This window comes from Nycticebus coucang, chromosome 8 (assembly GCF_027406575.1).
Source record: "Nycticebus coucang isolate mNycCou1 chromosome 8, mNycCou1.pri, whole genome shotgun sequence".
Taxonomy (NCBI): domain Eukaryota; kingdom Metazoa; phylum Chordata; class Mammalia; order Primates; family Lorisidae; genus Nycticebus; species Nycticebus coucang.
In genome coordinates this window covers 62,404,352-62,431,093 of record NC_069787.1, presented here as the reverse complement: position 1 = coordinate 62,431,093, position 26,742 = coordinate 62,404,352, and the positions used below count along the sequence as shown (strand labels likewise).

The following is a 26,742-nucleotide window of genomic DNA, read 5'->3' as shown; positions in this document are numbered from 1 at the left end:
ATAATTTTCGTGCCTGTTTCCACCACATATACATACTGCACATATTGCTACATCTCATGGGTAAGAGCTTTGAGTTAAGGTAAGGCTAGAGTTAAGAGCTTTGGAGTATTTTATGCTTTTTGAATGTATAAATGTACACATATAAATGTACATTTTTATCATTAATCATTTAACCATGAAAACAATTAGGCATAACCTATTTACTACAGTTAGCTGGTGGCATCAATTGGATATGTGTTGTAATAATCTCTGTCTTTTGTACATATATGAAACACTTCATGATTTTTTTTTTAACCAAGAAGCACATATCACACATATACTTTGGAAAATGGAAAATTCAATATTTCCTTGAACGTCTGATCTAATATTAAGTTGAATGACACAAAGTTGTCTCATATCATTGGAGTTAGAAAAAGCTCCATGACATGAAACTCTTTATTATAAAGATGAAAATACTGAGTTCAGAGTGGTTAAATAAACTGTGTGAGGGCAAAATGTTTATTGTTAGAAGAGTTGGGACTAGACCTGGAATCACATGATATTCAGTTTCACAGGCTTTCTGCTAAAACACAGTGTATTTCTCCATACAGTAAAAATAATTATCAAAGGAATAAATTATCACAGCAGTGAACATTCTAGTTTTGCTATCTTAAGAGGAAATTTTATACTATGTATGTTATTGATATTATTGATAAAATAAGCTAGGTCATTTAACAAATTCAGGATAGATTCTTTTTTTTTTTTTCTTTTTTTTTTTTCTCTTTTGGCCGGGGCTGGGTTTGAACCTACCACCTCCGGCATATGGGACCGGCACCCTACTCCTTGAGCCACAGGTGCCGCCCTCAGGATAGATTCTTTTTTAGAATCTGTGTTTAAAAGGCTGGGTAAATAAGGTAAAAGGGATAAAAAATACAACCTATGTAAAAAAGCAGAAATATCAAGATGAGAATTTGGGAATAAGAAAAGAAGAATTGAAAAGAAATGGTTAAGGATCTCATGACAATTCTCCAGTGTATAAATATATGATTACAGTTTTAGGTGGCAATTTAGCACTTTCCAAGAACATGCAGACAACAAACATACTGAAGATTTCTTCCATTGTGCAAACGCAACTCTTAACGAAGACTCGTGAACACCCTGCCAGATTGCCCTGAGTCACAACTTGGCAGGCATGTGAGGCAAAACAGTTACACGTCTTCCTCAACTTACTGCTTCTCTCCTAAAATAGAGCAGACACCTCACCGGAACTGGAGGCCAAATCCTGATGCCTGGAGAACATTGTTGTATTCAGACTCGAGAGGTGAGGTATCAGCACTGATAAGCTCATCCTTGCATTACTCATCAGATCCCTGGCCCAAGACAGACATTGCTCTGTGAAAAATAAATTTGTTCATAACACTTTCTCACTAACTCCATGTAACTATAGGCATTTTGCTCCAATAACAAAAAAATTACATTTTGAGCCTATCTGTATGATTAAGACATAAAAAGTCATAAAAAGTCTTTTAAACTGTGAAGGCATAGAAACTGTTTTGGATATGCAGCCTAACAGATCTGCCTACTCATCATCAGCGGTCAGCAAAAGTTTTCTCTAAATGACCAGATAGTAATATTTTGGCTGTGCAGGTTAATATATGGGTTCTGTCTCAACTACTCAACCCTGCTACTGTAGTGTTAAAACAGTAATAATCAATAAATACACAGTTAAGCATGGTTGTTTTCCAATAAAACCTCATTTACAAAAATAGGCAGCCTGTTGGACATAGGCCATAATCTGTCCATCTCTGATGTAGAAGCCTACAGATTACAGTACACTGTGAGTCATTTCTCTGTTCCTTGGGAGTTTTGACCAGACTCTATACTACCAAAGTATTTAAGAAGCACTGTTTGTTAGTGGAAAAAGCAATAGAGAGTTTTTCATTAGATAAAACCTAGACTGTGTCATAATGATGCCTTAGAAAAGAAACTGATTCAATCAGACAACTCTCCTTTCCTAAATAAAGACTAGTCAGTTCCCTTCTCATTTAATAATGAGAAAATGAGAATATGCTTAGTTATCCTTCACCTAAAAAATAGGCTTAGGAGTCAATGACATAGCGGGATCTCTGACAAGGCTTTTACTTCCAAAGACATGAACAGAAGTTACTGTGAGATTTATAGCATTGAGTAGGAGCTGCATCATGAAGCAAAATCCATGTAGATCAGAAGTCTATAGGAGTGAAATAGAGATTATTGTCAAAAAAGTCAGGCCAAAGCAACCAGAAAGTAAACAATGTGAGAAACTTCCATTCTGGTGCTGTCTTTTATGAATAGAGAAGAAGTTTAAAAAATCATTATATGGACGTTCTACACAGTGAAACAACTTTAGACAGGGATTTTTTTTAACCTCAAAACACATTCTGAGTTTAATGTGTTTTTTTTTTCTTTTAATAGTATCTTTTCTTAGCAGCATTGTTAGCAAGATTTCTTCTGCTGTTTCAGTCCCAGTGTATTTCCAAAACAGAGTACTTTAAAAAAAAATTGTGGAACATGATGTTTCAAAGATAATTTAGTACACTCCACATTGAGGAATTCTGGGAAAGTAAAGAATTCAAGAAAAATAGCCTCTCCTTATCATAGAAGAAATCAGCTTTTCAGAGTAAACTTGGTTATATTGCCAATTGGTAGAGATATCCCAAGTAATAAGTTATTTTTGTTTCACATGAGGTCATTTTTTATAACGAAACTTCTTAGATCCTATCGATAGTACTCTGCAGATCAGGACATGTTTAAAAAAGCACAGAAGCACGTTCACAGAAAACCCTAAAATATGTTCCCTTCACATACCTTCATCCCATCTAATCCCCAAACACACGAGGTCAGACAATTAAGTTCATGATCTCATTCCATAAAAAGCATCACGTGTCTCATTGCTGAATATCACTCTGGTCTCCTTCAAAGCACTCCCACTGGGAGACTATGCACCAAACAAGCGCCTAGCCCCCTGTTCAAAGTGACATTGGAACTCTTTTTCTGGAATGGCCATTAGAGTTGTCATTGTACAAGGTCTGAAAATTAGATTCCTGAATTCATCCTAGAAAAAATGCTTTGAAGGGTGGACTAGGTGCTGGAGTCAGTGCACAGCTTCCAGAGGGTCCCTTTGAAGATGACCATGGCGATATTCAGTAATGAGGCAAGTAGCACTTTTCCTAGGACGAGTTCACAAACTTAAATATCAGACCTCATATGTGTCTGTACAACCAACACAGTATAAAAGCCAAGTTAGAGGGTTTCTTTAGATGCACATTTTAGAATCTGTCTTGACACTCCCTCCTCTCTTACCCCCCAAACCAAACCAAAGCGATCACCAAATCCTGTCAATTCTAGTAGCTAAACCTCTGAAATAGTTTTAAATTCAATCACTTTTCAGTCTTCATAAGCTACATCCATACTAAGCCAGAGTTTTTCAACCTTTAGTTCCTGTCAGAACCACCTAGAAGGATAGTCCAAGCAAAGATTTCTGGGCTCCACCCCAGATTTGATCAGCAGGCCTGAGTAGGGCTCAATAAATTGCATTTCTCACAAGATCTGGGCGATGCTGATGCTGCTGGTCTTCAGATTACACCAAATAGAACTTGTGTGAACAACCGTTATCTATTATGTGGATTACTCATATGGCAGCAAAAATGATCTTTGTAAAATGAAATATTCATCGTAGAACTTTTCCACTTAATATACTTGGACTGCAGTTAGCGAACTTCCAATAGCTGGGTATGGTCTACAGACCCCTGCGTGGCCGGACTCTGTCCACTTTCTCACTCCCATGTGACATCTGGCTGCCTTTCCTTCAGCCACATTGGCCCTTCTCTCCATTTCTCAAATGAGAGAACCTCTCTCAGGACTTTTGCATATGTGGCTCTCTTTGTCTAGAACGCATTTTTCACTCTTTCCTCCAGGTGATCAATTCTACTTACCCTTCAAAATTCAATTCAAATATCACTTCCTCAATGGAGCCTTCCTTCAGACCCCATATGTGTCAGACTCCCCTGTTATTTCCTACCATAGCAGTCAGCAACTTTCTTTCAAAGTATCTAACAGGTTTGTGTGATTATTTGAAAAGTCCTCCTCTCTTTTTAAACTGTACAGGGGTCCTCAAACTGCAGCCTGCAGGCCACATGAGGCGGTGTGATTGTATTTGTTCCCATTTTGTTTTTTCACCTCAAAATAAGATATGTGCAGTGTGCATAGGAATTTGTTCATAGTTTGTTTGTTTGTTTTTTTAACTATAGTCCGGCCCTCCAATGGTCTGAGGGACAGTGAACCCCTGTTTAAAAAGTTTGAGGACCCCTGCGTGTAAGAAGGCAAGTACATCTTCTTTTTTCCTATATCCTCTCATGAGCGAAACAAAGTACCTGGTCTAAATATAGCAGCAAGTGCTCTAAAGTTTGTGTTCAAAGAATGAAATGAGTTATTATAAGATGAATTCAAACTTTGGTTTGAGTAATGTTCTTTGCGAGAGTGATTTTGAACAACTACTGAGCACACACTTATGTCACTCCACAAACAACACTACATTTAGGTCTATGAATCAGGTGTTACTACTGCTATTACTGTCTTACGGAAGAGAAAACTGAGGCTCTGGAAGTTGAAATAAATTGCTCCAAATCACATGGTTTGTAAGTGATGGAAGCTTTTTTTGTCAGGTAGATAATAAATCTACACTCAGAATCATTATAACAAACATTAACATAGTCATTTATATTTTCTGTGGCTTTCTTACTTTATTTGGGTCTCTTAACAGCTTTTAAAAAATAAACAGCTCTGCTTGTCTTTTATTGTCAAGATTAGATATTTCAGGGTTAAATGCCTTGGCTGAGATCATGAAGCATGTTAGTGACTGTGCACGAACTCACACTTGGTCTTCATACACAAAGGCCATATTTTTCCCCATTTCTGTCATAATGGAAAAAGCACAAAATGATTTCTATGATAAGATGATTTTTACTACTTTTTCCCCCTCAAATATGCATCTGAAAATATCCTCCCAAGACCAACAGTTAGACTACTTCTTACAGAACTCTCAGCCCTGAGAGATGTTCACATGTCAGTGCTTCTGGTAGAGCAAAAATGCTTCTCTTCACATCTGGAATGGTTCCACTGCCTCTAGTGTCGGGGATTCCTGAGTTGTGTGCAGTTTGCTGGCACCATCTTCATTCTCTGGTGAATGTCTTCCCGGCTGCTGTCCCCAGCTTTGTCTATCCAGCCCGCTCTGGAGAGACACTCACTTCCCTTGCCTGCCTTATTATTTACCTCTTTTGTGCCTTCACTGGCCCAACCTGCCAAAGGCAGTGGTGCTAGACAGGACTAAGGCAGAGCAGAGAGATACCAACTGATACTTCTTCAGACCCCAATCCCACATTCCTGCATTAAAATGCATCAGAATTTTAACCTGATCACTTCCTATGCAAATAGATATTGAGTTATGAAGCCAACAGAAAGTTCTCTATCTGTGTAACACGATGCCCTCTATCTGTATAAGACAGAGAATTGAAAGGGGTTCTCTAAGCAGAAAAGAAGAAAATATCCTAGCAATGCAACCAGTGTTCAGAAATAGAAAGGAAAGGGGGAAATGACATGAGGAGTTTATGGGAGGAAAGGTAACCGTAACGGTGAAACAGAAAAGGAAAATCAGTTTATAGGAGAGTGTGGACATAGATCATCTCAAGGCTGTTCTAACATGGAAGCAATACAGAGCTTCAATTCAAATACAGAGCTACATTTAGGCAATACAGATATCAAGATTAATATGGTAGTGGTACCACCTTCAACCATGCACAATACTATGGGAAAGAGAGCTGTGTAAAGAGAAAATTAAACCACCGAGGGGTACCTACTATAAAGAATGGAAGGAGCATATGAAACAGAAGGTGGTAGCTGAAGACCTCCCAAATGAGATGGGCTTGAATTAAGTCTCAGTGGTTTTATTAGTTTAACGTGATGGTGGCAGTTAAGGACGGGGAATAGCATTCCTGGCAGGGGCACAGCAGGTACAAAGATATGAAGCAAGTTAGAACATAAAGCATTACAAAGCCCACAAAACTATAAAATAATTAGTTGAGTAAAAGTATGAGATGTGCTAAAGTGGGAATGATGAGGAATGAAGGGAGAAAGGAAGGCAGGAAGTGGGAAGGATGAATTTAAACAGGGAGATGTACACTGGGACTAGCTCACCAGTGGCTTTACATGTGAGACTGGAGAGTTTTCATTTACTCCGAAGGCAGTGAGGAACCACCGACAGCTTTGTCATAGGAAAGTAGCACCATCTGAAAGGCACCGTAGGAAGATAGACGGCTTTGGAGGCAGCGAGGAAAACGGATTTGAGGGGCAGGACTGCACATGTTTTTCCAGATTAAAATGAATTGTTGCAACTAAGGCAATGTCAGGAAGGATGAATCTCTGGTACCAAAGATGTGTAGCTTGAGAGTTAAGGCTCATTCGTGTGAAATAAAGCATGGCAATTTTTTTATTATTGCATAATTGCAGTCACTCAATATTATATAATTATTCATGCTGCAAGTCTACTTTTTAAGAATGTCTAAATGATGCAATTTTTGTGTTTTTTAAGTTTACAATTCTTGTCCAACTAACATCACAGAGTCTGTGCAATATCTCTTTGTAGACAGATAGATGACCATGCCTTTCTAGTTAGGTAAGGAGGAACTAGGGACCAGCCTACAGGCCAGAGCTCAGTTACCTCTAAACCCAGGCATCAGATTCCAGGCATTTCCATGTCAGGTTCAGATGATGCTTGCAAATGAGAGTAGGAAGGAATTTGTTAGAGGAGAGGAAGGAATATCTGTTAAATGGCTATTATGCTCAGGGCCATCCTCAATGGCATGCAACCTGTGTAGTCATGCAGAGCCCATGCTTGTGAGGGCCCCGTGCTTTCATACAATGCTCTACTGGTGCTGTCTTGAAATTCTTAGCAATTTTTTTTAACAAAGCAATCTGTATTTTATTTTGCAATGAGACCTGTGAATTAATTGGCTGCTCCCAATAATATGTGCTGAACAACAGTTATGTCCTTTGGCCCTTCATCAGACATCTGTGAGGCTGACATTTGGTCTTTATTTTAGAGATGATCAAGGTGAGGCTCAAACAAACAATGTCACTTAATTACTCAGTCATAGAGAGCTGAAATTCCACTCCAAGCCATTCTAACTATTCGTTTATTTGTATAGCCTTTCAGAGATAGTCCTTAGCCTAGCCATAGTAAATGTAGCAGGAAGATCTTTGCCAGGGCTCGATCCTCAAAGTTCAATGTCATTTCTTCTCATCCCAGAATAAGATAAAACCTCTAAAATAATAAGCTTCTCTTATTTCAAAGGGAACTTCCTAAGGTCCAAGGATTCTTAAACATTGTTTATGATTATATTTCATTTCTGGCTTGTAATGATGGAATGATGAGTAGTCACAGGTACAATCATGAGTAACTTAATGGGTTCTTCCAGCTATGCCTTCCATGGGTATGTACAGCACCTGGTAAGCCCATTCATCTACTCTCATAGACCATGGCCAGGTGAGAGAGTGCCATGTGCTTCCTAGTTGCAAAGCTTTGCTTTGCCATGCATGTGAGCATGACTTAGTGTCTAAGGGTCTGATCAGACTGCCAGGACTTGGATCTCAGCTCTCTCACTTAACTTCTCTGTGAATTAGTATCTTTAACTGTGAAATGGGAAATTAATAGCATCTACCTCAAAGAATTGATGAAGTAACAAGACAGACTAAAGGCAAAGAGTATAGCACACATAGCTTGGCCTACATGGAACTCTCAGTAAATGCTAACTGTAATTATTTTATAAAGTCATCTGTACTAAGTCAGGAAAGTGCTAAGGCTGACTTTGAATAAATGAAAGTATGGAGGAACTTAGGCAGCAATAGAGAAAGCTAAATCTTGGCAGGACAGGCCAAGCTAAGCAGTTTCTGATAATACACTGCAGCCTGATCTCCACACCCATCTCACTCTGTTCTGATCATCTTGGGTGGAGAGCATGGGCCAGTGACAGGCACTGAATAACCAGACCAACGTAAAACCCCTGCTTATTGATTAAACAATGCAACTTTAACCTTAACCATGGCCACAGATAAAAAACAGGTTCTGTCTCAGAGTAGCTTGTTCATATATGTGAGAAGCAGACCAGGAAAGCTGCCTACATTTACAAGTAAAAAGTTTGAGGGTACACAGGAAGAAAGATAAAATGGCAAGGCAGACATTATGAGCAGCCTATATGTGATACTTTCAACCCAGGCTCTCTCTGAGCCCTTTGCCTTCCTGCCACAATGACTTTGAAATTGTTTTCTGTGTATGCACTTCTGAGAGTTGCCTCCTGAAAGCAAAAGACATAGGAGCAAAATATAAAATATTAACATCCTACTAAGAATGAAAGGACATTGCAAAATCATCATCAAATCTTCAACCAAAACATAAAGATGCATGCTTTCTATTTGAGGGCATGCGAAGTCTCAGGGAAAGGCTCAGAGGAATCAGACTGGAAAAAGCAAACTAAGGATAGTAACAATAATTAATCTAACCCATAGTTCTCTAAAACATGCAGTTGTAGGAAGCCTGGAAACTGGTCAGTGTCCCTACAGACCTCACGAAAACTACAAATTTTACAAGCATAAGAATCCAGAAGAATCAAAAATTCTCTAGCCTCTTCCTGTACACCCCCCCCCACACACACACACGTACACACAGAGCAAATGTGTTTCTAGACATCTAGATAATGAGGTTGTATGACACAGCTGTACATTCTTTGACACTTTTCTCATCAATAGATGGGGTTTAAGTCTCCTTCCTGCATATTGGAGTGGATTTGTGGCTTTTCCAGTCAGTATGGGGTTATGCTATGTGACTTCCTATACAAGGTCACTAAAGGTCTTACAGTTTCTACCTGGTTCATGAAACACCAGACTACCAGACAAACGATGACCCAGACATTCCATGCCAAAGAGAACATGGATAGGCACTTTGGTTGATTGTTCTAACTGATCCCGGACTTCTAAGATGCTAGACTTGAGTGAAACTAGTGTATCAAACTAGTGTATTTCCTGGCCAAACCACAAAACAACCAACCTCTGCTAACTCAGAATGGAAAAAGAGTCAGCCACCTGAGTTCAGTCGAAATTTCTGTCCCATAAAATTGTAAGATATAATATAATAACTACTATTTGAAGCCACTTAAGGTAGTTTGCTACACAGGGTAGATAACTGCAGCACTGAATAAACCATGTCTTGTTTCCTCAACTCTGCTACTTTGAGAGTAAGAACATGGTAATATCCATTTCACCAGAAGAAGTTTCCATCTCATTTTCAGTTCCTTTTTAGGAAACCATGCTCCCTAAGGGTTCTCCACAAATACTTCTAAAATCCAGAGGAAATGTCTTCACAATCCAGTCCTCTTGATTTTCAGTGAAACAAGAATCTAAGTTGTGCACTGTCCTGCTGGTCACTTGGATGCTTTCAGTGTCTGTCAATCTACCATCCTTTGCCAGACTGATGCTCATGGTGCTGATGACTCTGATGACCTCAACAGTCTGCAGAAATATTTATTAAAAACATTGCACTTTCCATTGTATCATCCTTGTCTTGGCTTGGGCTATGGTTTGAATCCATGGGAGGGCTGGGTGGGAAAATGATCTTGTTTTGCTCAGCATGATCTTTTCTTTCTCTCCAGGTCTCACTCAACCTTAGGAGAAAGCATCTTCTTTATGTGGAATCTCAAGTCTTGGTTGCCTAACTCTTTTGAAGTATATTCCTGGCTGTCTTGCCTCATAGTTCCACAGACAGTGGTGAAATTCTAAAGAAACTGCAAGTGATGCCAACACTGGGAACTCTCATATTCACAGAAAATACTCATTTAGGTACTACACTTCCCATTAAAAAAAAAACACATTCATGCTGGTCATTTATTATACCAGTGGCAGCCATGATACTGTTTGCCCTCAAATTTAGTTTTTACATGAAACTATTCTATATGCAATGCTACAAACCCATTTTCATAATAGTCAAATGGGGATGGCACAGATGCTATATATTTAAAATGTTTATTTTGAGAATACTCTGTCATTCCAAAAGCCCAAGGCTTTCTTTCTTTCCCTATATTGTGTTCTAATTCTGAAATACCTAGAGGGTATGATAAAGTATTCTAAAAATCTTTCACAGAGTCATATTAAATAACTGAATATAAAAGAACTTGCTAAGAGTATCTTATCTATAAACTTAGTGTTGAAAAAAGAGTAATGGAAGTAAAAGGCCTGTACCCTGAAAATGATAAGACATTGATGAAAGAAACTGAAAAGAACACAACTAGAAAGATACTCCAAGGTTATGGAGTACCTAAAGCAATACATAGATTCAATGCAAGTCCTATCAAAATTTCGAAAAGAACACAACTAGAAAGATACTACAAGGTTATGGAGTACCTAAAGCAATACATAGATTCAATGCAAGTCCTATCAAAGTTTCAATGATATCTTCACAAAAACAGAAATAAATCCCGAAATTTGTATGAAGCCACCAAACATCCCAAATACCTAAAGCAATTCTAGAGGGGAAAAAACCACAAAGCTGGAGGCATCACACTTACTGATACAAAATTATAGTACAAAGTTCTAGTAATCAAAACAGTATGGTACATGCATAAAAACAGACAAATAGTGAAACAAAATAGAGATTCCTAAAATAAATCTAAATATATGTGGTCAACTAATTCTTGACAAGCGCACTAAGAAGACGCTTGGGAAAAAGTCTTTTCAATACATGATCCTGGAAAAACTAAATGTTTATATGCAAAAAATGAAATTAGACCTTTGTCTCATACCATACATAAAATCCAACTTAAAATAAATCAAAGACATAAATATAGGACCTGAAACCATAAAACACTTAGGTGAAACACGGAAAAAACTCTTTCACATTGGCCTTGGCAATGATATTTTGGATATCACACCAAAACACTTGGGCTATAAATGCAAAAGCAAATTAGACCACAACAAATTAACAGTCTTCTGAACAGCAGAGAAAACCATCAACAAAATGAAAAGGCAACCTATAAATTGGGGGAAAAATTGCAAATTACATGTCAGATAAGGGGTCAATATATAAGCTTTATAAAGAACCCATACAACTCAATAGCAAGAAAACAAAAAGAACAAATAAAAAATGGGCAAAGGACTTGAATAGACATTTCTCCAAAGGTGACAAACAAATGATCAACAGATATATAAAAAGATGATGAACACCACTAATCATTATGGAAACACAAATTAAAATCACCATGACAAAGCACCTCACATCTGTGCATATTATTTTCAGAAAAGACATACACACACATATGTTTGTGTGTGTGTGTATACATATATATATATATATACAACAATAGTGGGAAATAAAGATGAAGTCATCTAAAAATGAAGTCATCTAATGAAGATATAGATAATATATCTTATAACAAGAAATATATATATTGAAATATATATTATTTCAACAAGAAATGCTCAGGTTTGACCAATTAGAGCAGAGGAGACAATAAAACAGTTGGATAATTGGGTCGATGTGTGGAATCACTGTGAATGCAATAACTCTCAATGCAGAGCAAATGCGGATACGCTCCATCAGAGCTGCAAGTATTATCAGTCATTGCCAAGAGTTTCTGAAATGGTGAAATTCTGAACAAGGTTAAGTTCAGTCTTCCTTCACATATATTATGATTTTATTGTTAGAAATTCAGTGGGAAATGAAAGCCTTCCCCAAACACTTTGTGTGTTAACTTCTGAGTTCAGGTAATTAGAAATCAGTATTTCACTTCCTGGAAAATCTGACTGGACATTAGAAAGTCATGCAATGGACAAGTCCTCCATTCCAGATCATTCCACACATTACAGAATATTTTGCATATTTGATTCTTGCCCAACAAACAACAAAAGCACTTCCTTAATTACTGAGGCAAACATTCCCAGAGATTTTGCAAAATACCCTGGGAGGTAGTACCATCTCACCTCTACAGAAAATCACTCAAGTAAGGAGCTGGAAGTCCAGCCAGAATGTCTATGCATCCCGTTTATTCATTTACTAATTTATAATCTCCGGCAAGTGACAGTGCCTAGTCTCCTTAATGTGGATCTCACTAGGTGTTTTAGACTGAATTTTATCACCCAAAAAGATATCCCCAGTACCTCAGAGGTGACCTTATTTACAGTAGGGTCTTTATAGAGGCAATCAAATTAAAAGAAGGTCATTGTGGTAGGTGCCAATCCATTGTACCCTCACAAAAAGGGGAAATTTGGATATAGGCACTCATCTAGGAAGAACACAACGTGAAGATAAAGGCCCAGATCAGGGGAATACTTCCAAAGCCAAGGATGTCAAAGATTGCCAGCAGACCACCAGAAGGGAAGTGAGAACAAACATTTATAGAGGAAATTAAAATGATACTATTATTTGTGTAACAATATTATCTTGATATATTAGCTTGTTAGGGCAACCATTATAAAGTACGAGGAACTGATTGGCTTAAACTTTGTTCTCTAGGTTCTTCTCCCCAGGAAAGGGAAGTAAGGACACTGATCTATTTAATATAAAAATGGGCTTGAAAGATGAGCTTTCTGTAGAGAGGATATTTTAAGATAAGTGCATAAAAGTTGGAGCTGGTAGATCCAGTCGTGATGGTCTTCCAGGATACAGAGAAGACACAACTTTCTGACATTGACCTTTAGCCAACAAGCCAGAGTCAGAAGGGAAACAAACATGACATGACCTAGCAGCGTGTCCAGTCGCAACTTGAAGGGTGATGAGAAAGAACAGGGAAAACCAGAGATAATCTCCCCACTAGGGGGTTTCACAACTCTGAAGCATGGAGAAGCTGCAGTGCATAGTTTTTAGAAACTTTGAAGGCAAAAGGGACCTTTCTTCTTTTCCATTTGGGACTCTTGAGAAAAACTGCTTGTCAGGCGAACTCTACCACTATGAAGATAGCTTCCTGCTCTCAAGGAAGGGTAGCAGCACAAAGGGGAGATTCCCTTTGCTTGTATGTGTGAAGGACGTGTTCATCTACTACTGTCCCAAGGCAAGGGACGAAGAGGGTAGAGGATAAATTATGAATGCCTTGACCAGGGACATCATGAAGAAAGAGGTTAAAATTAAGAGGGACCTAGAGTGCCTGCAGGAGATGAAGTGAAATGAAGTCAAGTGATCAGCAGCACCTGCCACAAATCTGAGCTGTGAATGCCCAAGGGGCACCAGACAGTTGCGCCAGGCATGAAAACAGTGGCCCTTTTACACCGTGCTGTGAGTGCATAAAAACCTCTCACACTGTAACCATGCGAATGGAAATTTAGGGAGAAAAAAAAAAAAGAAGGAGACTCTCAGAGATAGGGCTCCTATACCCAAAGCGATTGCACATTGTCTAAAGATATTATTTAAAACACTACATGAAAAACAGCAATGGTAGCAGATATTGATTTTTGAAACATCCCCAATCCTGTCACAAAATTAAAGCAACTCAGATCGCAAAATTAGGAATCCACAAAAGACAGCGTTGTAGGACACAAGACAATGTATCTCCATAAACATCAGACCAGAGGATGACGGAACAAAACCTAGGAGCTGACGCCTTATGTAAATAGCAGCTTCGTAAAAAAAAAAAAATAAACAGACTAAGAAAGAATGAATTCTCATAGCCTGAGGAGCTTGGGACCTTATAAATTATCAGCAGGTAACCCCGCCCAAAAGAAGAATTCCTCTTGGAATGGGGGATTCCATAGACAGCTCTGAATACAAATTAAAATGTAAAGGCAGCATCAGGGCCGCCCGTTTGAAGGTGAGCACAAGAGAGGGCTGCAGAAGGGTGGTGGGGAGACTGCCTGGACTTCCGTGCTCTCAGAAAGTCCAGCAGAAATTCTGTCTTGGATAGAACTCACTGCTGAGGAGAAATTTCTGGAACCAGAACCCTATTTAATCATAGAAGAAAAATCAGGGTAAAGAAAGGAAAAGATTCAAATACTAGTCTGGGAGAGGTCCACATTAGGAGAGGAGGCCTATCTGAGAAAGGAGTGAGGCACTGGCCGTGCAAAGAAGGAATTAAAAAAAAAAAAAACTTTTTAGTAAAGGCACGAGGAGACTTAGAGCCACATATTTAGGAAAGCTTCTCGAGCCTCTTCTGTTACCTACATTCTCCGAAAAATCAAGGAAAACACATCTTACTTAAACACGACAAGAGAAAAGCATGAAAGAAAAGATAAAGAGAAGTATTATCTGCATAATATATGTGCAGAAGGTAAAAATACACTCAAAATATTCCCTAAGACACAAAAAACAAATATTTCCAAATGAGGGAAAGGTAATTAAGAAAAGAATATAAAGTCTGAAAGGTGACTTAGGCTCATAAATAACGTGTATTGGAGTTATGGGCTGAATTGTGTCCCCTCAAAATTTACATGCTAAAGTCCAAACCCCATCACCTCCAAATATAACGGCATTTGGAGATGGGTTTTCAGAGGTAGTTGGCTTAAAATGAGGTCATATGGGCAGGCCTATCATCATATCTTATAAGAAGAGTTCTGCCGGATAGACATCCTTTTGCAAGGTGCAAAACAGTGGTAAAGTATGCTACGTGTAATAAAAGGGAGAAATCACAAGACCTAAGTGTGGGAGGCAGGCAGGCTGAATTCCTTATGGACCTTCCAACTCAGGGTAAAGTGCTCCATCAGGGGAACGTCTACGTGACTGTCCCTGCGTGGGGATTCAGCAGTACAGGTGGGCTAAGTCAGGAAAGTCAAGACAGCTTGAAGTGATGAAACTTCTTTCCCCCCTTTGTCTTCCCCTGTGTTTATCTGGCCACTTCACATGCTCCATTACTCTACGTCCCTGTTTACTGTTTCTTCAGCCTTGCTGGAGGCAGTAATCTTCCCTCTCTTCTTTTTAATCTTGACTGCTAACCACTGACTGCTGTGCATTCTTTGCATGGATACTGTTACTGTACCCAACAAAAAGACTCCTGAGAAGCAGGACAGGCTGCTGCCTTGTTTTCAGGCTGCTGCTTGGCACATGAAACAATGTATGCCAGGCTTCCAGGCTTTATGCTAAGGGATTGGTGTAAAGTCTCCTGATTTCTCCAGCGCTGTCTCTCTTGCTGTCCACTGTCCCAGGTTGGGGTCTACGAGAACCTCAACATGTATGTATTGCTTATATTAAAAAATGAGCAAATAAACATAAATGTTTTGAAATGGTTACCCTTCGTTAGGGTAGCCACTAAGTTATTTATTTGCCCAGAATGGCCCTGGTTAATGCATTTCTCACATCAACCAAAGTGGGTGGGACTGCTTTGTGAAATGGTATATTAAGGGTACTCATTTCCATTTTAAACAGAAAAACGTTTGCATATTATATTTCTTTGTGAAACTATTTTTCTTCCTAATAATTACGCATTTTAAAAAAATTATCCTTTTTCTACTTTGGTTACCTCACCTAGAATATGACAATAAAAAGAGTATCTCTTTCTTGGAATTGTTCTAGGACCAAATAGGCTAATACACAATGTCAGACAATTAAGTTCTCAGACTCATTCTAGAAATGGTGCTACATATCTCATTGCTGAATATCACTAAGGTCATCTTCCAGGTTCTCCCCTGGGGAAGCTATGCACTGATGCCGATGCCTACAACACCCTTCAAAGCGATTTTGGAACTCTTTTTCTGGAATGGCCATTCCAGACGTTGTTGTATAAAGTTCTGACAAATAAGTTCACAAACTCATCCTAGAAAAAGTGCTTTGAAGGGTGAACAAGGTGCTGGCATCAGTGAAGCCAGGGGAGAGTACTTCAAAGATGACCACAGTGATATTCTGCGATGAAGTGTGTAGTACTTTTTCTAAGATGAGTTCACAAACTGAGTTGTCTAAACTTGTAAGTAAAAGTTAAAAGTTTGGAACATTTTCTAGCATATGATGTTATATAAATATTAGCTATTATTATACTTCTATTTTTGTTACTACTGAATTGTTAAAAGGTTGTACTCTCTCATAACTATTGAATATTTTATTAAGTCTTTGCGTATGTGTGCACGGCATGCATATTTCAATGTGACTATTTTCCGTATGTTGCCTAGAGGAAACCAGGATACCACAGAGAGAAAGGAGCATATATTCACATTACACTGGAACAGAGATGATAAGAAAAGAAATCAGACAGATGTAGACTATTTTTTCAAATCCCTCTATGGGTTTGTTTTGAGCTGAATTACTCTGCTTGGGTATGAGATCTGCTGCATTCCACACTTTTCCCAGGTCAGGAGCTGGGGGCAGATCCTTAAGAAAAGAACAACTGTAGTGTGCAGAGAATAGGTTTTCCTAAAGAATGTGGGGGTATTTGATCAGGATAGCATGAAAGAAGGGGCTGCCTTTTTTTTCCCACCCATATTTTACTATATATATATATATGTATATATAAATTGTTAGAGATTGATTGAGGGTACAAGAAACCAGATTACACTGATTGCATTTGTTAGGTAAAGTCCCTCTTACAATCATGTCTTGCCCCCAAAAGGTGTGGCACACACCAAGGCCCCACCCCCACCCCCACCCCATCCCTGGTCCCTCTCTCCGCTCTTCCTTTCCCCACCCCTCCCTCAGAAGGGGTTGTCTTTATGATGGAGTGTGGGGGCAGGGGAAGGGCAGACTTCAAGACTCGAAGCAAGGTCCTGAACAGGAATTCTGGCAAGTAGGCAACGTCAGTGAAAGATTCCAACTTTCATTTTCCTTTGGACTCAATCAGCAGTCGTATCTGCCATCCTGTTCTGAGCATGTCTCCCCTTATAAGTCCTAATAGACATCCTCAACTTTTAGTACACTGTGCTCCACGACCTTAGGTTAGGTTATTGGAATTACAGGTATGGTCAGGAAAAGAAAGGGAAGCCTTTTCCCCATAATTTTTTTCTACAAGGTCAGGAGGACAACAGCAACCTGTAGGCAAAGCAGAACAATCACAGAATGTCAAAATGTTATTTGGGGAGGATGAGACAAGGATCCACTTTCTAAAGCATATTAAAAGAAAATGACCCTTGAAGGCAAGAAGGAGGACCCTTAAGATCAGAAGCATATCTTTTTTTTTTCTGTAGAGATAGAGTCTCACTTTACCGCCCTCGGTAGAGTGCCGTGGCGTCACACGGCTCACAGCAACCTCCAGCTCTTGGGCTTATGTGATTCTCTTGCCTCAGCCTCCCGAGCAGCTGGGACTACAGGCGCCCGCCACAACGCCGGGCTATTTTTTATTGCAGTTTTGGCCGGGGCTGGGTTTGAACCCACCACCCTCGGCATATGGGGCCAGCGCCCCACTCGCTGAGCCACAGGCGCCGCCCAGAAGCATATCTTTTAAAATCAGAAATCCAAACATCTTGTAAAGTATCCATAGGTCCCTATAATAATCAATTCCAATTCCTTCAGTAAACATTTACAAAGAAACCGCCATCTGATACACAGTGCTCACGACTCAAGGCTCCAGGCACTGGGGAAGTGGAGATACTGATGTACAGCCTCTGCCTCTAAAGGCTCACCACTGTGTGAGCAGATAGATACTTATATAAATGGCTTTAATACAGCATGATTAGCTGAGGGTGGATGGCAATTTTCAATCACTCATAACTGGATCAATTAGTTTGCTCAGAATGTCTGACAACAATTCCCAATGGTGGCACGCTCACCTGGGGTTGGTGCCTTTAATGATTTTCACCTGAGTGCATCCTATGTTCCCAATGCTGCCACCTTCTTATAAAAAAACCCAACTCAGGAGATTCTTTTGGATGTTGGCTCCCACCCTCTTCTCCATACTTTCTATTTATCTAGTCCTAAAACCTTCACTTTTTGGTCTTCACACCTAGATTCCCCTCCTTGGCCTGAACATTTTTCAGTGGTGCCACATTTGACTATTCTGAAAAAGCTTAAAAATGAAAACACTCAAATGGATTTAGAGTGACCTACTCAAAGGCTCCTATCTTAAGAAGGACAAGCCTGCAGTCAGCGGATAGTTCAGACAAAGGCTATCCTATCCCTTTTGTTCCACCAGACAGTAGTTTTATCACTCCTTGCCAGTCTACATTCTCAGTAACGTCCTCCATTTACTTTTATCTATGCCCTCATTTCAATGATCCTGATATAATTACACAGAGCTGGAATTCTTTTGTTTTATCATATCTGCTATGCAGGCCTTATCTATTGACACACAATGTTCTGAATAGTGTGCCTGGTGCCAAAGAATTAAGGTATCCTGTGCCAAAGAGGTATTCTCCAATACTTTGGGACTTCTATATATTCAAAAGCCACATGATCAGAGAATGTCCTCCAAAGACAAATAACTTACAAAAGGGAGTGATGTGCAGGATCTTTTTTTTTAATCCCTGACATTGACCTTAATACTCCAAAATAATGAGAGTAAGATATAGAACCCAGCCTTCCAGGACAGGACAGCCTCCCACTTCAAAGAATTACTAGCCCAAATGTCAATATTGACAATACTGAGAAACCCTGAGAAAGAGTACAGTTTAAATATTGTTCTATAAAGCTCCCCAAAATACAGTGATGAAAACAAGATAGAAATGTATTTGTTTTTGCCTGGAGTAGAAAGGTGGAGCTGTAATAATACCCAGGTTCCTTCTATTTTGTTTCTCTGCATTCCACTATGATGTTGTGCTTGTGAAATGGTTAAAGGTGGCTTCTCAGCATTGCTTTAACTTTTGAACACCTATGTATTTGTTTGCTAGATCTGACATAAGAAAATATCACAGACTGGATGGCTTAGACAACAGAAATTTACTTTCTCACAGCTCTGGACGCTAGAAGTCCTATATCAAGGTTTCAGTATGTTTGGTTTCTCCTAAGACCTCTCTCTTTGGCTTGCAGACAGGGGCCTTCTTACTGTATTCTCACCTAGTCTTTTCTGTGTGTGTGTGTTGTGTGTTTGTGTGTGTGCGTGTGCGTGTGTGTGTGCGTGTGTGTGTACATACTTGATGCCTCTCCCTCACTTTATAAGGACACCCATTATATTGGATTTGGTCCCCCTTATGGCCCCACTTAACCTTTATTACCTCTTTAAAAGCCCTATTTCCATCTACATCCCATGGGGGAGGGGTTATGGCTTTCGCATATGAATTTTGGTGGGACACAATTTTGTCCATAATTGCATGGAAAAGGGGAAGGAAAGACCTTAGAGGAAAATAATAATTTCACTTTAGAGAGTTTACTCAGAAGTTACATAAATCATTCCTTTTCACATATTATAGACTAAAACTTAGACATAAGCCCAAACTACAAAGAAGGCTGAGGAATATATTCTCCAACCTGGTTCACATGGACACAGATCATGTTACCTTACCATAAGGAAAAAGAAAGCTATTAAAGAAAGGGAGAATTTTGGATATGGGGAAAATGTTGGTTTGTTCTACTTTTTGATTTAAGAGATAATACTTTTGGTCATGGCTTCGTATCTGTGTCTCATACACTATTTCTTGACTTCACTCTAACTTCCAGGGCCCCTTGGCTCATTATATCTATTCCTACATAAGACTCAAGGACTGTAGACACCATATCTTTAGAGTCACTAAAATGCAGCCACAAAAAATATTTAGTATTTTCCCAGTTGGCAGTTTTGATTCGAGGCAAATTGACTATACCCTGAGACCCCATGTATCTTTTGTTTTTTTTAGATTAAAGTGAATACTAAGAAAGGCTCTGTAGCCAGGGAACTGGAAGAGAAAGTGCATAAGCTGCTGTCTTTTAAATTAACTTTCTTTTTTTGCCAGGGAACACTTTGATCTCTGTCCTTAATGACTAAAATTAAGATGTGGTTCTTTAAATACATAATATTTGGAAAATATCCCTGATAAATATATCAATAACTATCACATGTAATACATAGTTTAAGAATCACAATAATATCATAGTAATACAGTTTATTTTTAACATATATTAACTCAGTTAATGTTAAGACATTGACACTGAATAATTCTACTTCTAATTCTAAATTTCCAGGCACTTTATGCCGCAGATGGCTAACAAAAGGCCATCATCCAAGTCATCGGTGGCACTTCTGTAATAGACTATATTTATGTGAAATACCATGAAGCCTTAATGGGAGTTATGCAGAAACGACTGAGCTGAAAGAAGGCAACCTTTCACAACTCTTCAATTTGCGCCAAAGAAGGCCAACTCACCATTCTTCTTGTAGAACATAATTTCTCCTTTGAATTCTGTTTTTTCCTCCAGTGACTTTTCTATCTGAAGCATCAGTTGCTCATTGGTTTCAACCCCAAATAAGAACTTGCAGCTGCAACTCTTTTGCATGACTTCAGTGCGGGCAAATCCAGCAAGTTCGCAGAAGCCATCAGAACAATAGACTATGGGGAAACCCTTAGCCACCTGGGCATTGGCAAGGATGAAGTTGCTGTCTGCAGAAAAACAAAGAGAAAATACTCATCAACTAAACAAGTGAGAGAAAGTCTTTTGTATAGCGCAATATCAGTATAAATTTTAAGTGCATGGGTTTAGTTAACTCTTAAATGCATGTCCTGATGTGCTCGGTGGAAAAGAGACACTTGAAAACACAAAATGGCATTGGCCAGAAGGATGCATTAAGCCCTGACTTTGGCTTGCGTTTTGAAACACACTGTTTCCCCCACAGTGTTTAGTGGCCTGATTTTGGGCGCTCACCATCTAGAAAGGGATGGTGCTTTGGATCATGGCTTCCATAGCCTGCGTCTGCCATATAATGTACTATGTATAGGTGAACTTGAAAGTTACTCAGGCACTCTAAACCTGTTTCCTTAGATTTGATGATGCTAGGATTTGTGTATAATTAATTTGTTTGTGAGGTGATTCCAGGAATAAAACAAGTAGGAGACTGAGATAGAGAAGGGTGGAAAGGTAATAACAGGGTTTCTGCTAAGGGGAACACACAAGGGTCCTGGAAATGGCTGTGAGGAACACAATTTAAGATTTTCCCACTTCAGAGAGACAAAAAATTTATCCACCACTCTCCATACCTCACTGATTAAAGGTTACTTTTGGAGTGTCAATATTTTGGCACTTCTGACTGACCAGCTTGGGCTAAGCACAGTCTCCAAAGATCGTTAAAGCAGCAAGATAGGAAAAGCCACCAGTATAGAACGAAATGGTCTGCACACGATCTCAGGTAAGTCAAAGTAATATTGGCAGGACTCTGACAGGTACATGACAAGGATAACGAGGCCACTTTATGAGTGTGTTGCAGGAATTAATGTGATGATGCATATTATGTACTCAGCAAAGTGTCTGGCACAAATAAGTACTCATGACCATAGATTTTTTAATTCATAATATTGTTATTCACATCTTTATGATTTTTTTTTTTTTTTTTTTGTAGAAACAGAGTCTCACTGTACCGCCCTTGGGTAGAGTGCCGTGGTGTCACACGGCTCACAGCAACCTCTTAACTATTGGGCTTATGCGATTCTCTTGCCTCAGCCTCCCGAGCAGCTGGGACTACAGGCGCCCGCCACAATGCCCGGCTATTTATAAGATTAGAATGAAATCAGGAATGGTAGAATATTTTTTCAGTGCTTAGAGATAACCCTTAGAGACAGACTGAGAACCAATATTCAGAGAAGGTTCCTGCAAGATGTATTTTTGGAGATTTACTTTGAAAGGAGGATACAATATTTATTTTAAAAAAGCCCATATTAGATATGGGGCTTAAGTTAATGCATTTATAAAAGTTATTATTGGGTGACTTTTAGATAGATGAATTATAGACTATTATGAAATCATTCATTCATTCACACATAAAACAAATGTTGGACTATCAGTATATTAGTAGTACTAGATGATGGGCTTTTTTTAAATGATAAAAATAAAAATGGAGGGCTGGGCATGGTGACTCACGCCTGTAATCTTAGCAGTCTGGGAGGCTGAGGCAGGTGGATTGCTTGAGCTTAGGAGTTTGAGATCAGCCTAAGCTAGAATGAGACCCCCATCTCAAAAATAGCCTTGCGTCGTGGTAGGCACTAGCTACATAGGAGGCTGAGGCAAGAGGATTGCTTGAGCCCAAAAGACTGAGGTTTCTCTGAGCTATGATGCCAAGCACACTACTCAGGACAACACAGTGAAACCCTGTCTCAAAAAAAGAAAAAAAAAAAATTAAAAATAAAAATGGACAGAACTATAGGAAAAGCTATCAAATGTGGGAGGAGCAAAATTCAATATAGTATGTCATTATATGCACCACAGAGGGTGACCCAAAAATGTATGCATATTTTAAGAAAGGAAAAAATTGTATTCGAATTGTAACACTCAATATATAACTATAACATTTTTTATCTTGTATCTCTTGTTAATTGTAGAAGCCAAATGTCATCAGTATATATTAAGTATTACAATTTGAATATAGTTTTTTTTTCCTTTTTTAAATGTGTGTACATTTTGGGGGCACCCTCTGTATTTATCAGAGATACATATTATATATATGAACAAATATACATATATGTACATATATATGTACAAATATACATTTATAAAATAGAAAATGTTTATGTAATCTAAAAATAAATGGAATAATTGATAAACATGTTTGTCTCTAAAGAAAGAAACTATGGACAGAGGTGAGAGGAATGCTGACGATTCTTCCATATACCCTACTGTACTTTTGAGTTTTGTACAATATGCTTTATATATTTCCTATTCCAAAAGAGTATGTTTAAAAGAGTTTACAGCAGAGAGCCTATCTCACATGCTTGGAGAAAGGAGAACTCCAGCTACTTCTTGATGACCAGCAAGACAAGTACTGAAAATCTTTTCCATTGGTTTCTACATCTCCTTTAAACTTCTGTTGTTTGTTTTCAAATATAGCCCACCAAACAAAGAAAACAAAAGAAACAAACAAACAACAACAACAAAAAACGCAGTCTAGCACCAGCCGGCAAAACCAAGTCCCCTCTACTCAGCTTGGCTCCAGTTGCTCCCTAACCACAACATTCCCAAGTGTAAAACAAACACCCGCATCCTACCTCTTCTGAGCTGGCTCTTCCACCCTGCAGTGTTCTCTCCTTCTGAAAGCCAGAGTTAAAGACTCATACCGGGAAACCTTCAATTACACATTCTTTTGAAGCCCTGAGATTAAATTAGATCGCCCCAGACTCTCTCACACTTTGCAGAATCCTTTACTAAGTGTATATTATATATTATGCCTTGTCCCACGTGCAGTGCCCGTCCTTAAAGGGCACAGTCATGACCTGTGAGAGTCTCCAGTGAGGTCCCAAGGGGGGCACCTTCCTTTTGGGTTTGTGGGCTCAGACTCATCAACTCCCCACAGCTTAGTGCCACTCACTCTCTAACCATAGTGTGCATCTCTCCCTCTTTCCTTTTTAAAATTTTGGCTGAGAGATTGATTAGAAAACACACATATATAGCATTGACAAAGTACTCACATATCCTGAAAGAGCTTTTAACACTCTTTAAGAGGCCATTTTTCAGTTGACTGCTGACATGTTTATTGACTTTCTATTATGTGATAACGTCAGGTGACTTGGTTCCACCATATGACAGGTCCCAGGGTGAGGTGACCAGTGTTTAAACAAAAATAAGCATCGTCTCTGGCTCTAGCATGTAACAATTGAATTAAAGAAATACATGAATATAAGCAATACTAAGACACTGTATTGATATAAGTTACCAAATCAGTGGTACACCATAGTAATACCACTAGAGATGAGAAATTAAACATTCTGGACTTTGAAAGTGGTTCACTTGGAATAAGACAAAAATAGGTGTTGATGACTTACTAAAAGTCCTGGAGTATTAGAAGCAGATGTCTGAATAGAGCAGGCTCAGGGAATGAATGGGGAAATGGGACTTGGAAACAGAATAAACATTACGTTTTTCCTAAAATCCAATTTCCCTTTACTTATATAGCTACAATGGTTTTCTTTTGTAAGCATGTGTCTGATATACCTCTTCCCATGCTTCTACTTTCTTTTCACTCTTCTCTCTTTTCTCTCTTCTCTCTTCCTTTCCTTTCTTTCTTTTTTATTTTTGAAACAGCGTCTCAGTCAGTCACCCTGGAGTAGAGGGTCCTGGCATCATAGATCACAGCAACCTCAAACTCTTGGGTTCAAGGACCCTCTTGCCTCAGCCTGCTAAGTAGCTGGCACCACAGGCGCCCACTATGACACCCAGCTAGTTTTTTTATTTTTGGTAGAGACAGGGTCTCACTCTTGCTCAGACTGGTCTCAAACTCCTGAGCTCAAGCAATCCGTCTGCCTCCAACTTCAAGAGTGCTAGAATTACAGGCATGAGCCACCGTGTCTGGCCTCCCATACTTCTACTTTCAAACCTTCTAGGGAATTATGTCTTAGTTGCGTCTTATACATGGCGTATATCTAAATTTATTAAAAATATAATATAAAAATTTATTCTGAACCAAAAATTGATATATTCACTTTTATTATTATTACTACCTTATATTGATTTTTTACTAGCTTAAATATATAAACTTTATATATATATTTATTTATTTATTTATTATTATTTTTTTTTTGGAGATAGAGTCTCATTATGTCACCCTTGGTAGAGGGCTGTGGCATCATAGCTCACAGCAACCTCAAACTCTTGGTCTTAACCGATTCTCTTGCCCTCAGCCTCCCAACTAGCTGGAACTACAGGTACCCGCCACAATGCCTGGCTATTTTATGTTGCAGTTGTCATTGTTGTTTAGCTGGTCCAGGCCCGGTTCGAACCTGCCAACTTCAGTGTATGTGGCTGGTGCCGTAACTGCTGTGTTACAGGCATCAAGCCTCTTTTTCCACTTTTAAAAATTAGGAAATATAACATACCTAAATTAAAATTGTATACTATTATTGAACAACAACAAACACGTATAGATCATTATCCAGTAAATAAGCCTGTATGAACCATGCAGACTGTATTTCCATCTTTCCCCAAAGAAATACATAAGATTTTGCAATAATCACTCCCATTTACATAGTTTTTGCCCCTTGCTTATGTATTCTCATGCAACATACTGCTTATTTTTAATATTTAAAGCATATATAATCATATTTCATTCTATGTATTTCTTAGTGACTTTTTTCTTTTATTACTTTCCTTTGCAGCTTTATCATGGTTATGGACATAAGTAAAGTCAGTCCTTCAGAGATACAATAAGCTTCTAAAAAAAGATGCTGAAGGATTCACCAAGTTGTCTGATCTGCGTATTTCAATTAAGGATTATAGTGTGTTTGGGGTAGTTACATCTTTCTGCAAATATACAGCAAAAACAAAGCAAAAAAAAATAATAAAGGCATGTATTTGGCCTTTTCTATTTATATTTAGCATTGTCCTCGATATGTAATTGCATTTCAATTCCAAAGAGAATAGTAGCAGTCTCCACTTCCTAAGGCTCAGTGTACAAGCTACAGGAATGGTCCTGTTTGGGAAAGGGTAGCTCCCCACGTCCAGCTATCTACTTGGAAACATATGCTTTTCTGAATACCAGGCCTGGAATCCCTAAAGAAGAAACATGACATTTACTTTAGAATTATGTAAAACAAAGCCACAAAGCTGCTGCCATAATAATTACGAACTCATCGTGGGTATATCACTATCCATACATATGCTAAAGGGATTTAACCTTTTAAGGAATCAATTCTGCATATGTGATATGCATCTAAATGCCACACAGCTTTTCTCTGCTTGTTTCTAGGTCACTTTTTGTGTAGTTTGAAACTGACAGTAAACAGTAAGATCTAAACGCATTTATGTATTGGGTGGTTGATAATTTCTCTAAACACCTCCTTACCAAAAAGCTTTCATGAATCATCAGAGAGAATCTCACAATTGGTAAAGACCCAGGCCATTGCGTCTGACCTCCTAATGTAGAGCTCCACTTTTCCATTCAAATAAAAATGTACTATTTCCTTGTTGACTTCCCAAGCACAAAGAGAATGGGAGTGGGACTGGGAAGAGAGACAGGAGGGCAAACACTGACCTACTATTAACTTCTTCCATCTTTGTCCTTGCTCCACTTTTCAAATGAGAACAAAGACCTTGGAGAACTTTACTTTCCTGTGCAAAATCCAAAGCTAGGGATTAAAACCTGGGGTATGTGATGACTTACTTAACTCTATCATGCATTCTGTAAAAAAAAATGACTGACTTTCCACCAGCAGGAGAAATGGGGAAAATGTTTCTACCTATTTCAGTCTCTCAATAGCCTAAAGCCACAGATTTTTTCTCTATAGAGATTATTTATTAATAGCTCATTGATGACACCTCCAAAATCAATCTGAATCTCTTAGCAAACTCCCTGTCACTTTCTCAATTTCTTTCAGAAAGTCAATATTTCAAAAATAGTACAGTAACTTCCATGCTTCCCAGGTATTTTGCATAGGCCCACTCCATAGTGCCATAGAAATATACTTCCTATTCAAATAACCTGGTTTCCAATCTCCTCATGTGCTTTTAATGTATATCGCAGTACTTTCAAAATTATCCCACTGACATAGCCTCCTACAAGGTCAATAAACATATATTTCAAGGGGCCTAAAAACATAGCCCTAAACTCAAAGCTGTTTTGAAATCTCAGAATTTTGCATTCTACTCTTTCATATATTCATGCTTATTTTAGTGTTTTTGATTTTTTTAAATATAGGTCTGCCAATTTTTTAATTCAATTGGAAATTCAAGAA

General features: G+C 38.7%; 1 protein-coding gene across 1 annotated transcript in view; it reads right to left on the bottom strand.

Moving 5' to 3' along the window:
• The window catches only part of KCNH8 (potassium voltage-gated channel subfamily H member 8), a 433,959-nt gene that overhangs the window by 273,786 nt on the left and 133,431 nt on the right, over positions 1-26,742 (bottom strand). The window contains exon 2 of the mRNA XM_053600548.1: positions 20,239-20,472. Within this exon, the coding sequence (XP_053456523.1) occupies positions 20,239-20,472 (234 nt within the window). The remainder of the gene's footprint in view (positions 1-20,238; positions 20,473-26,742) is intronic.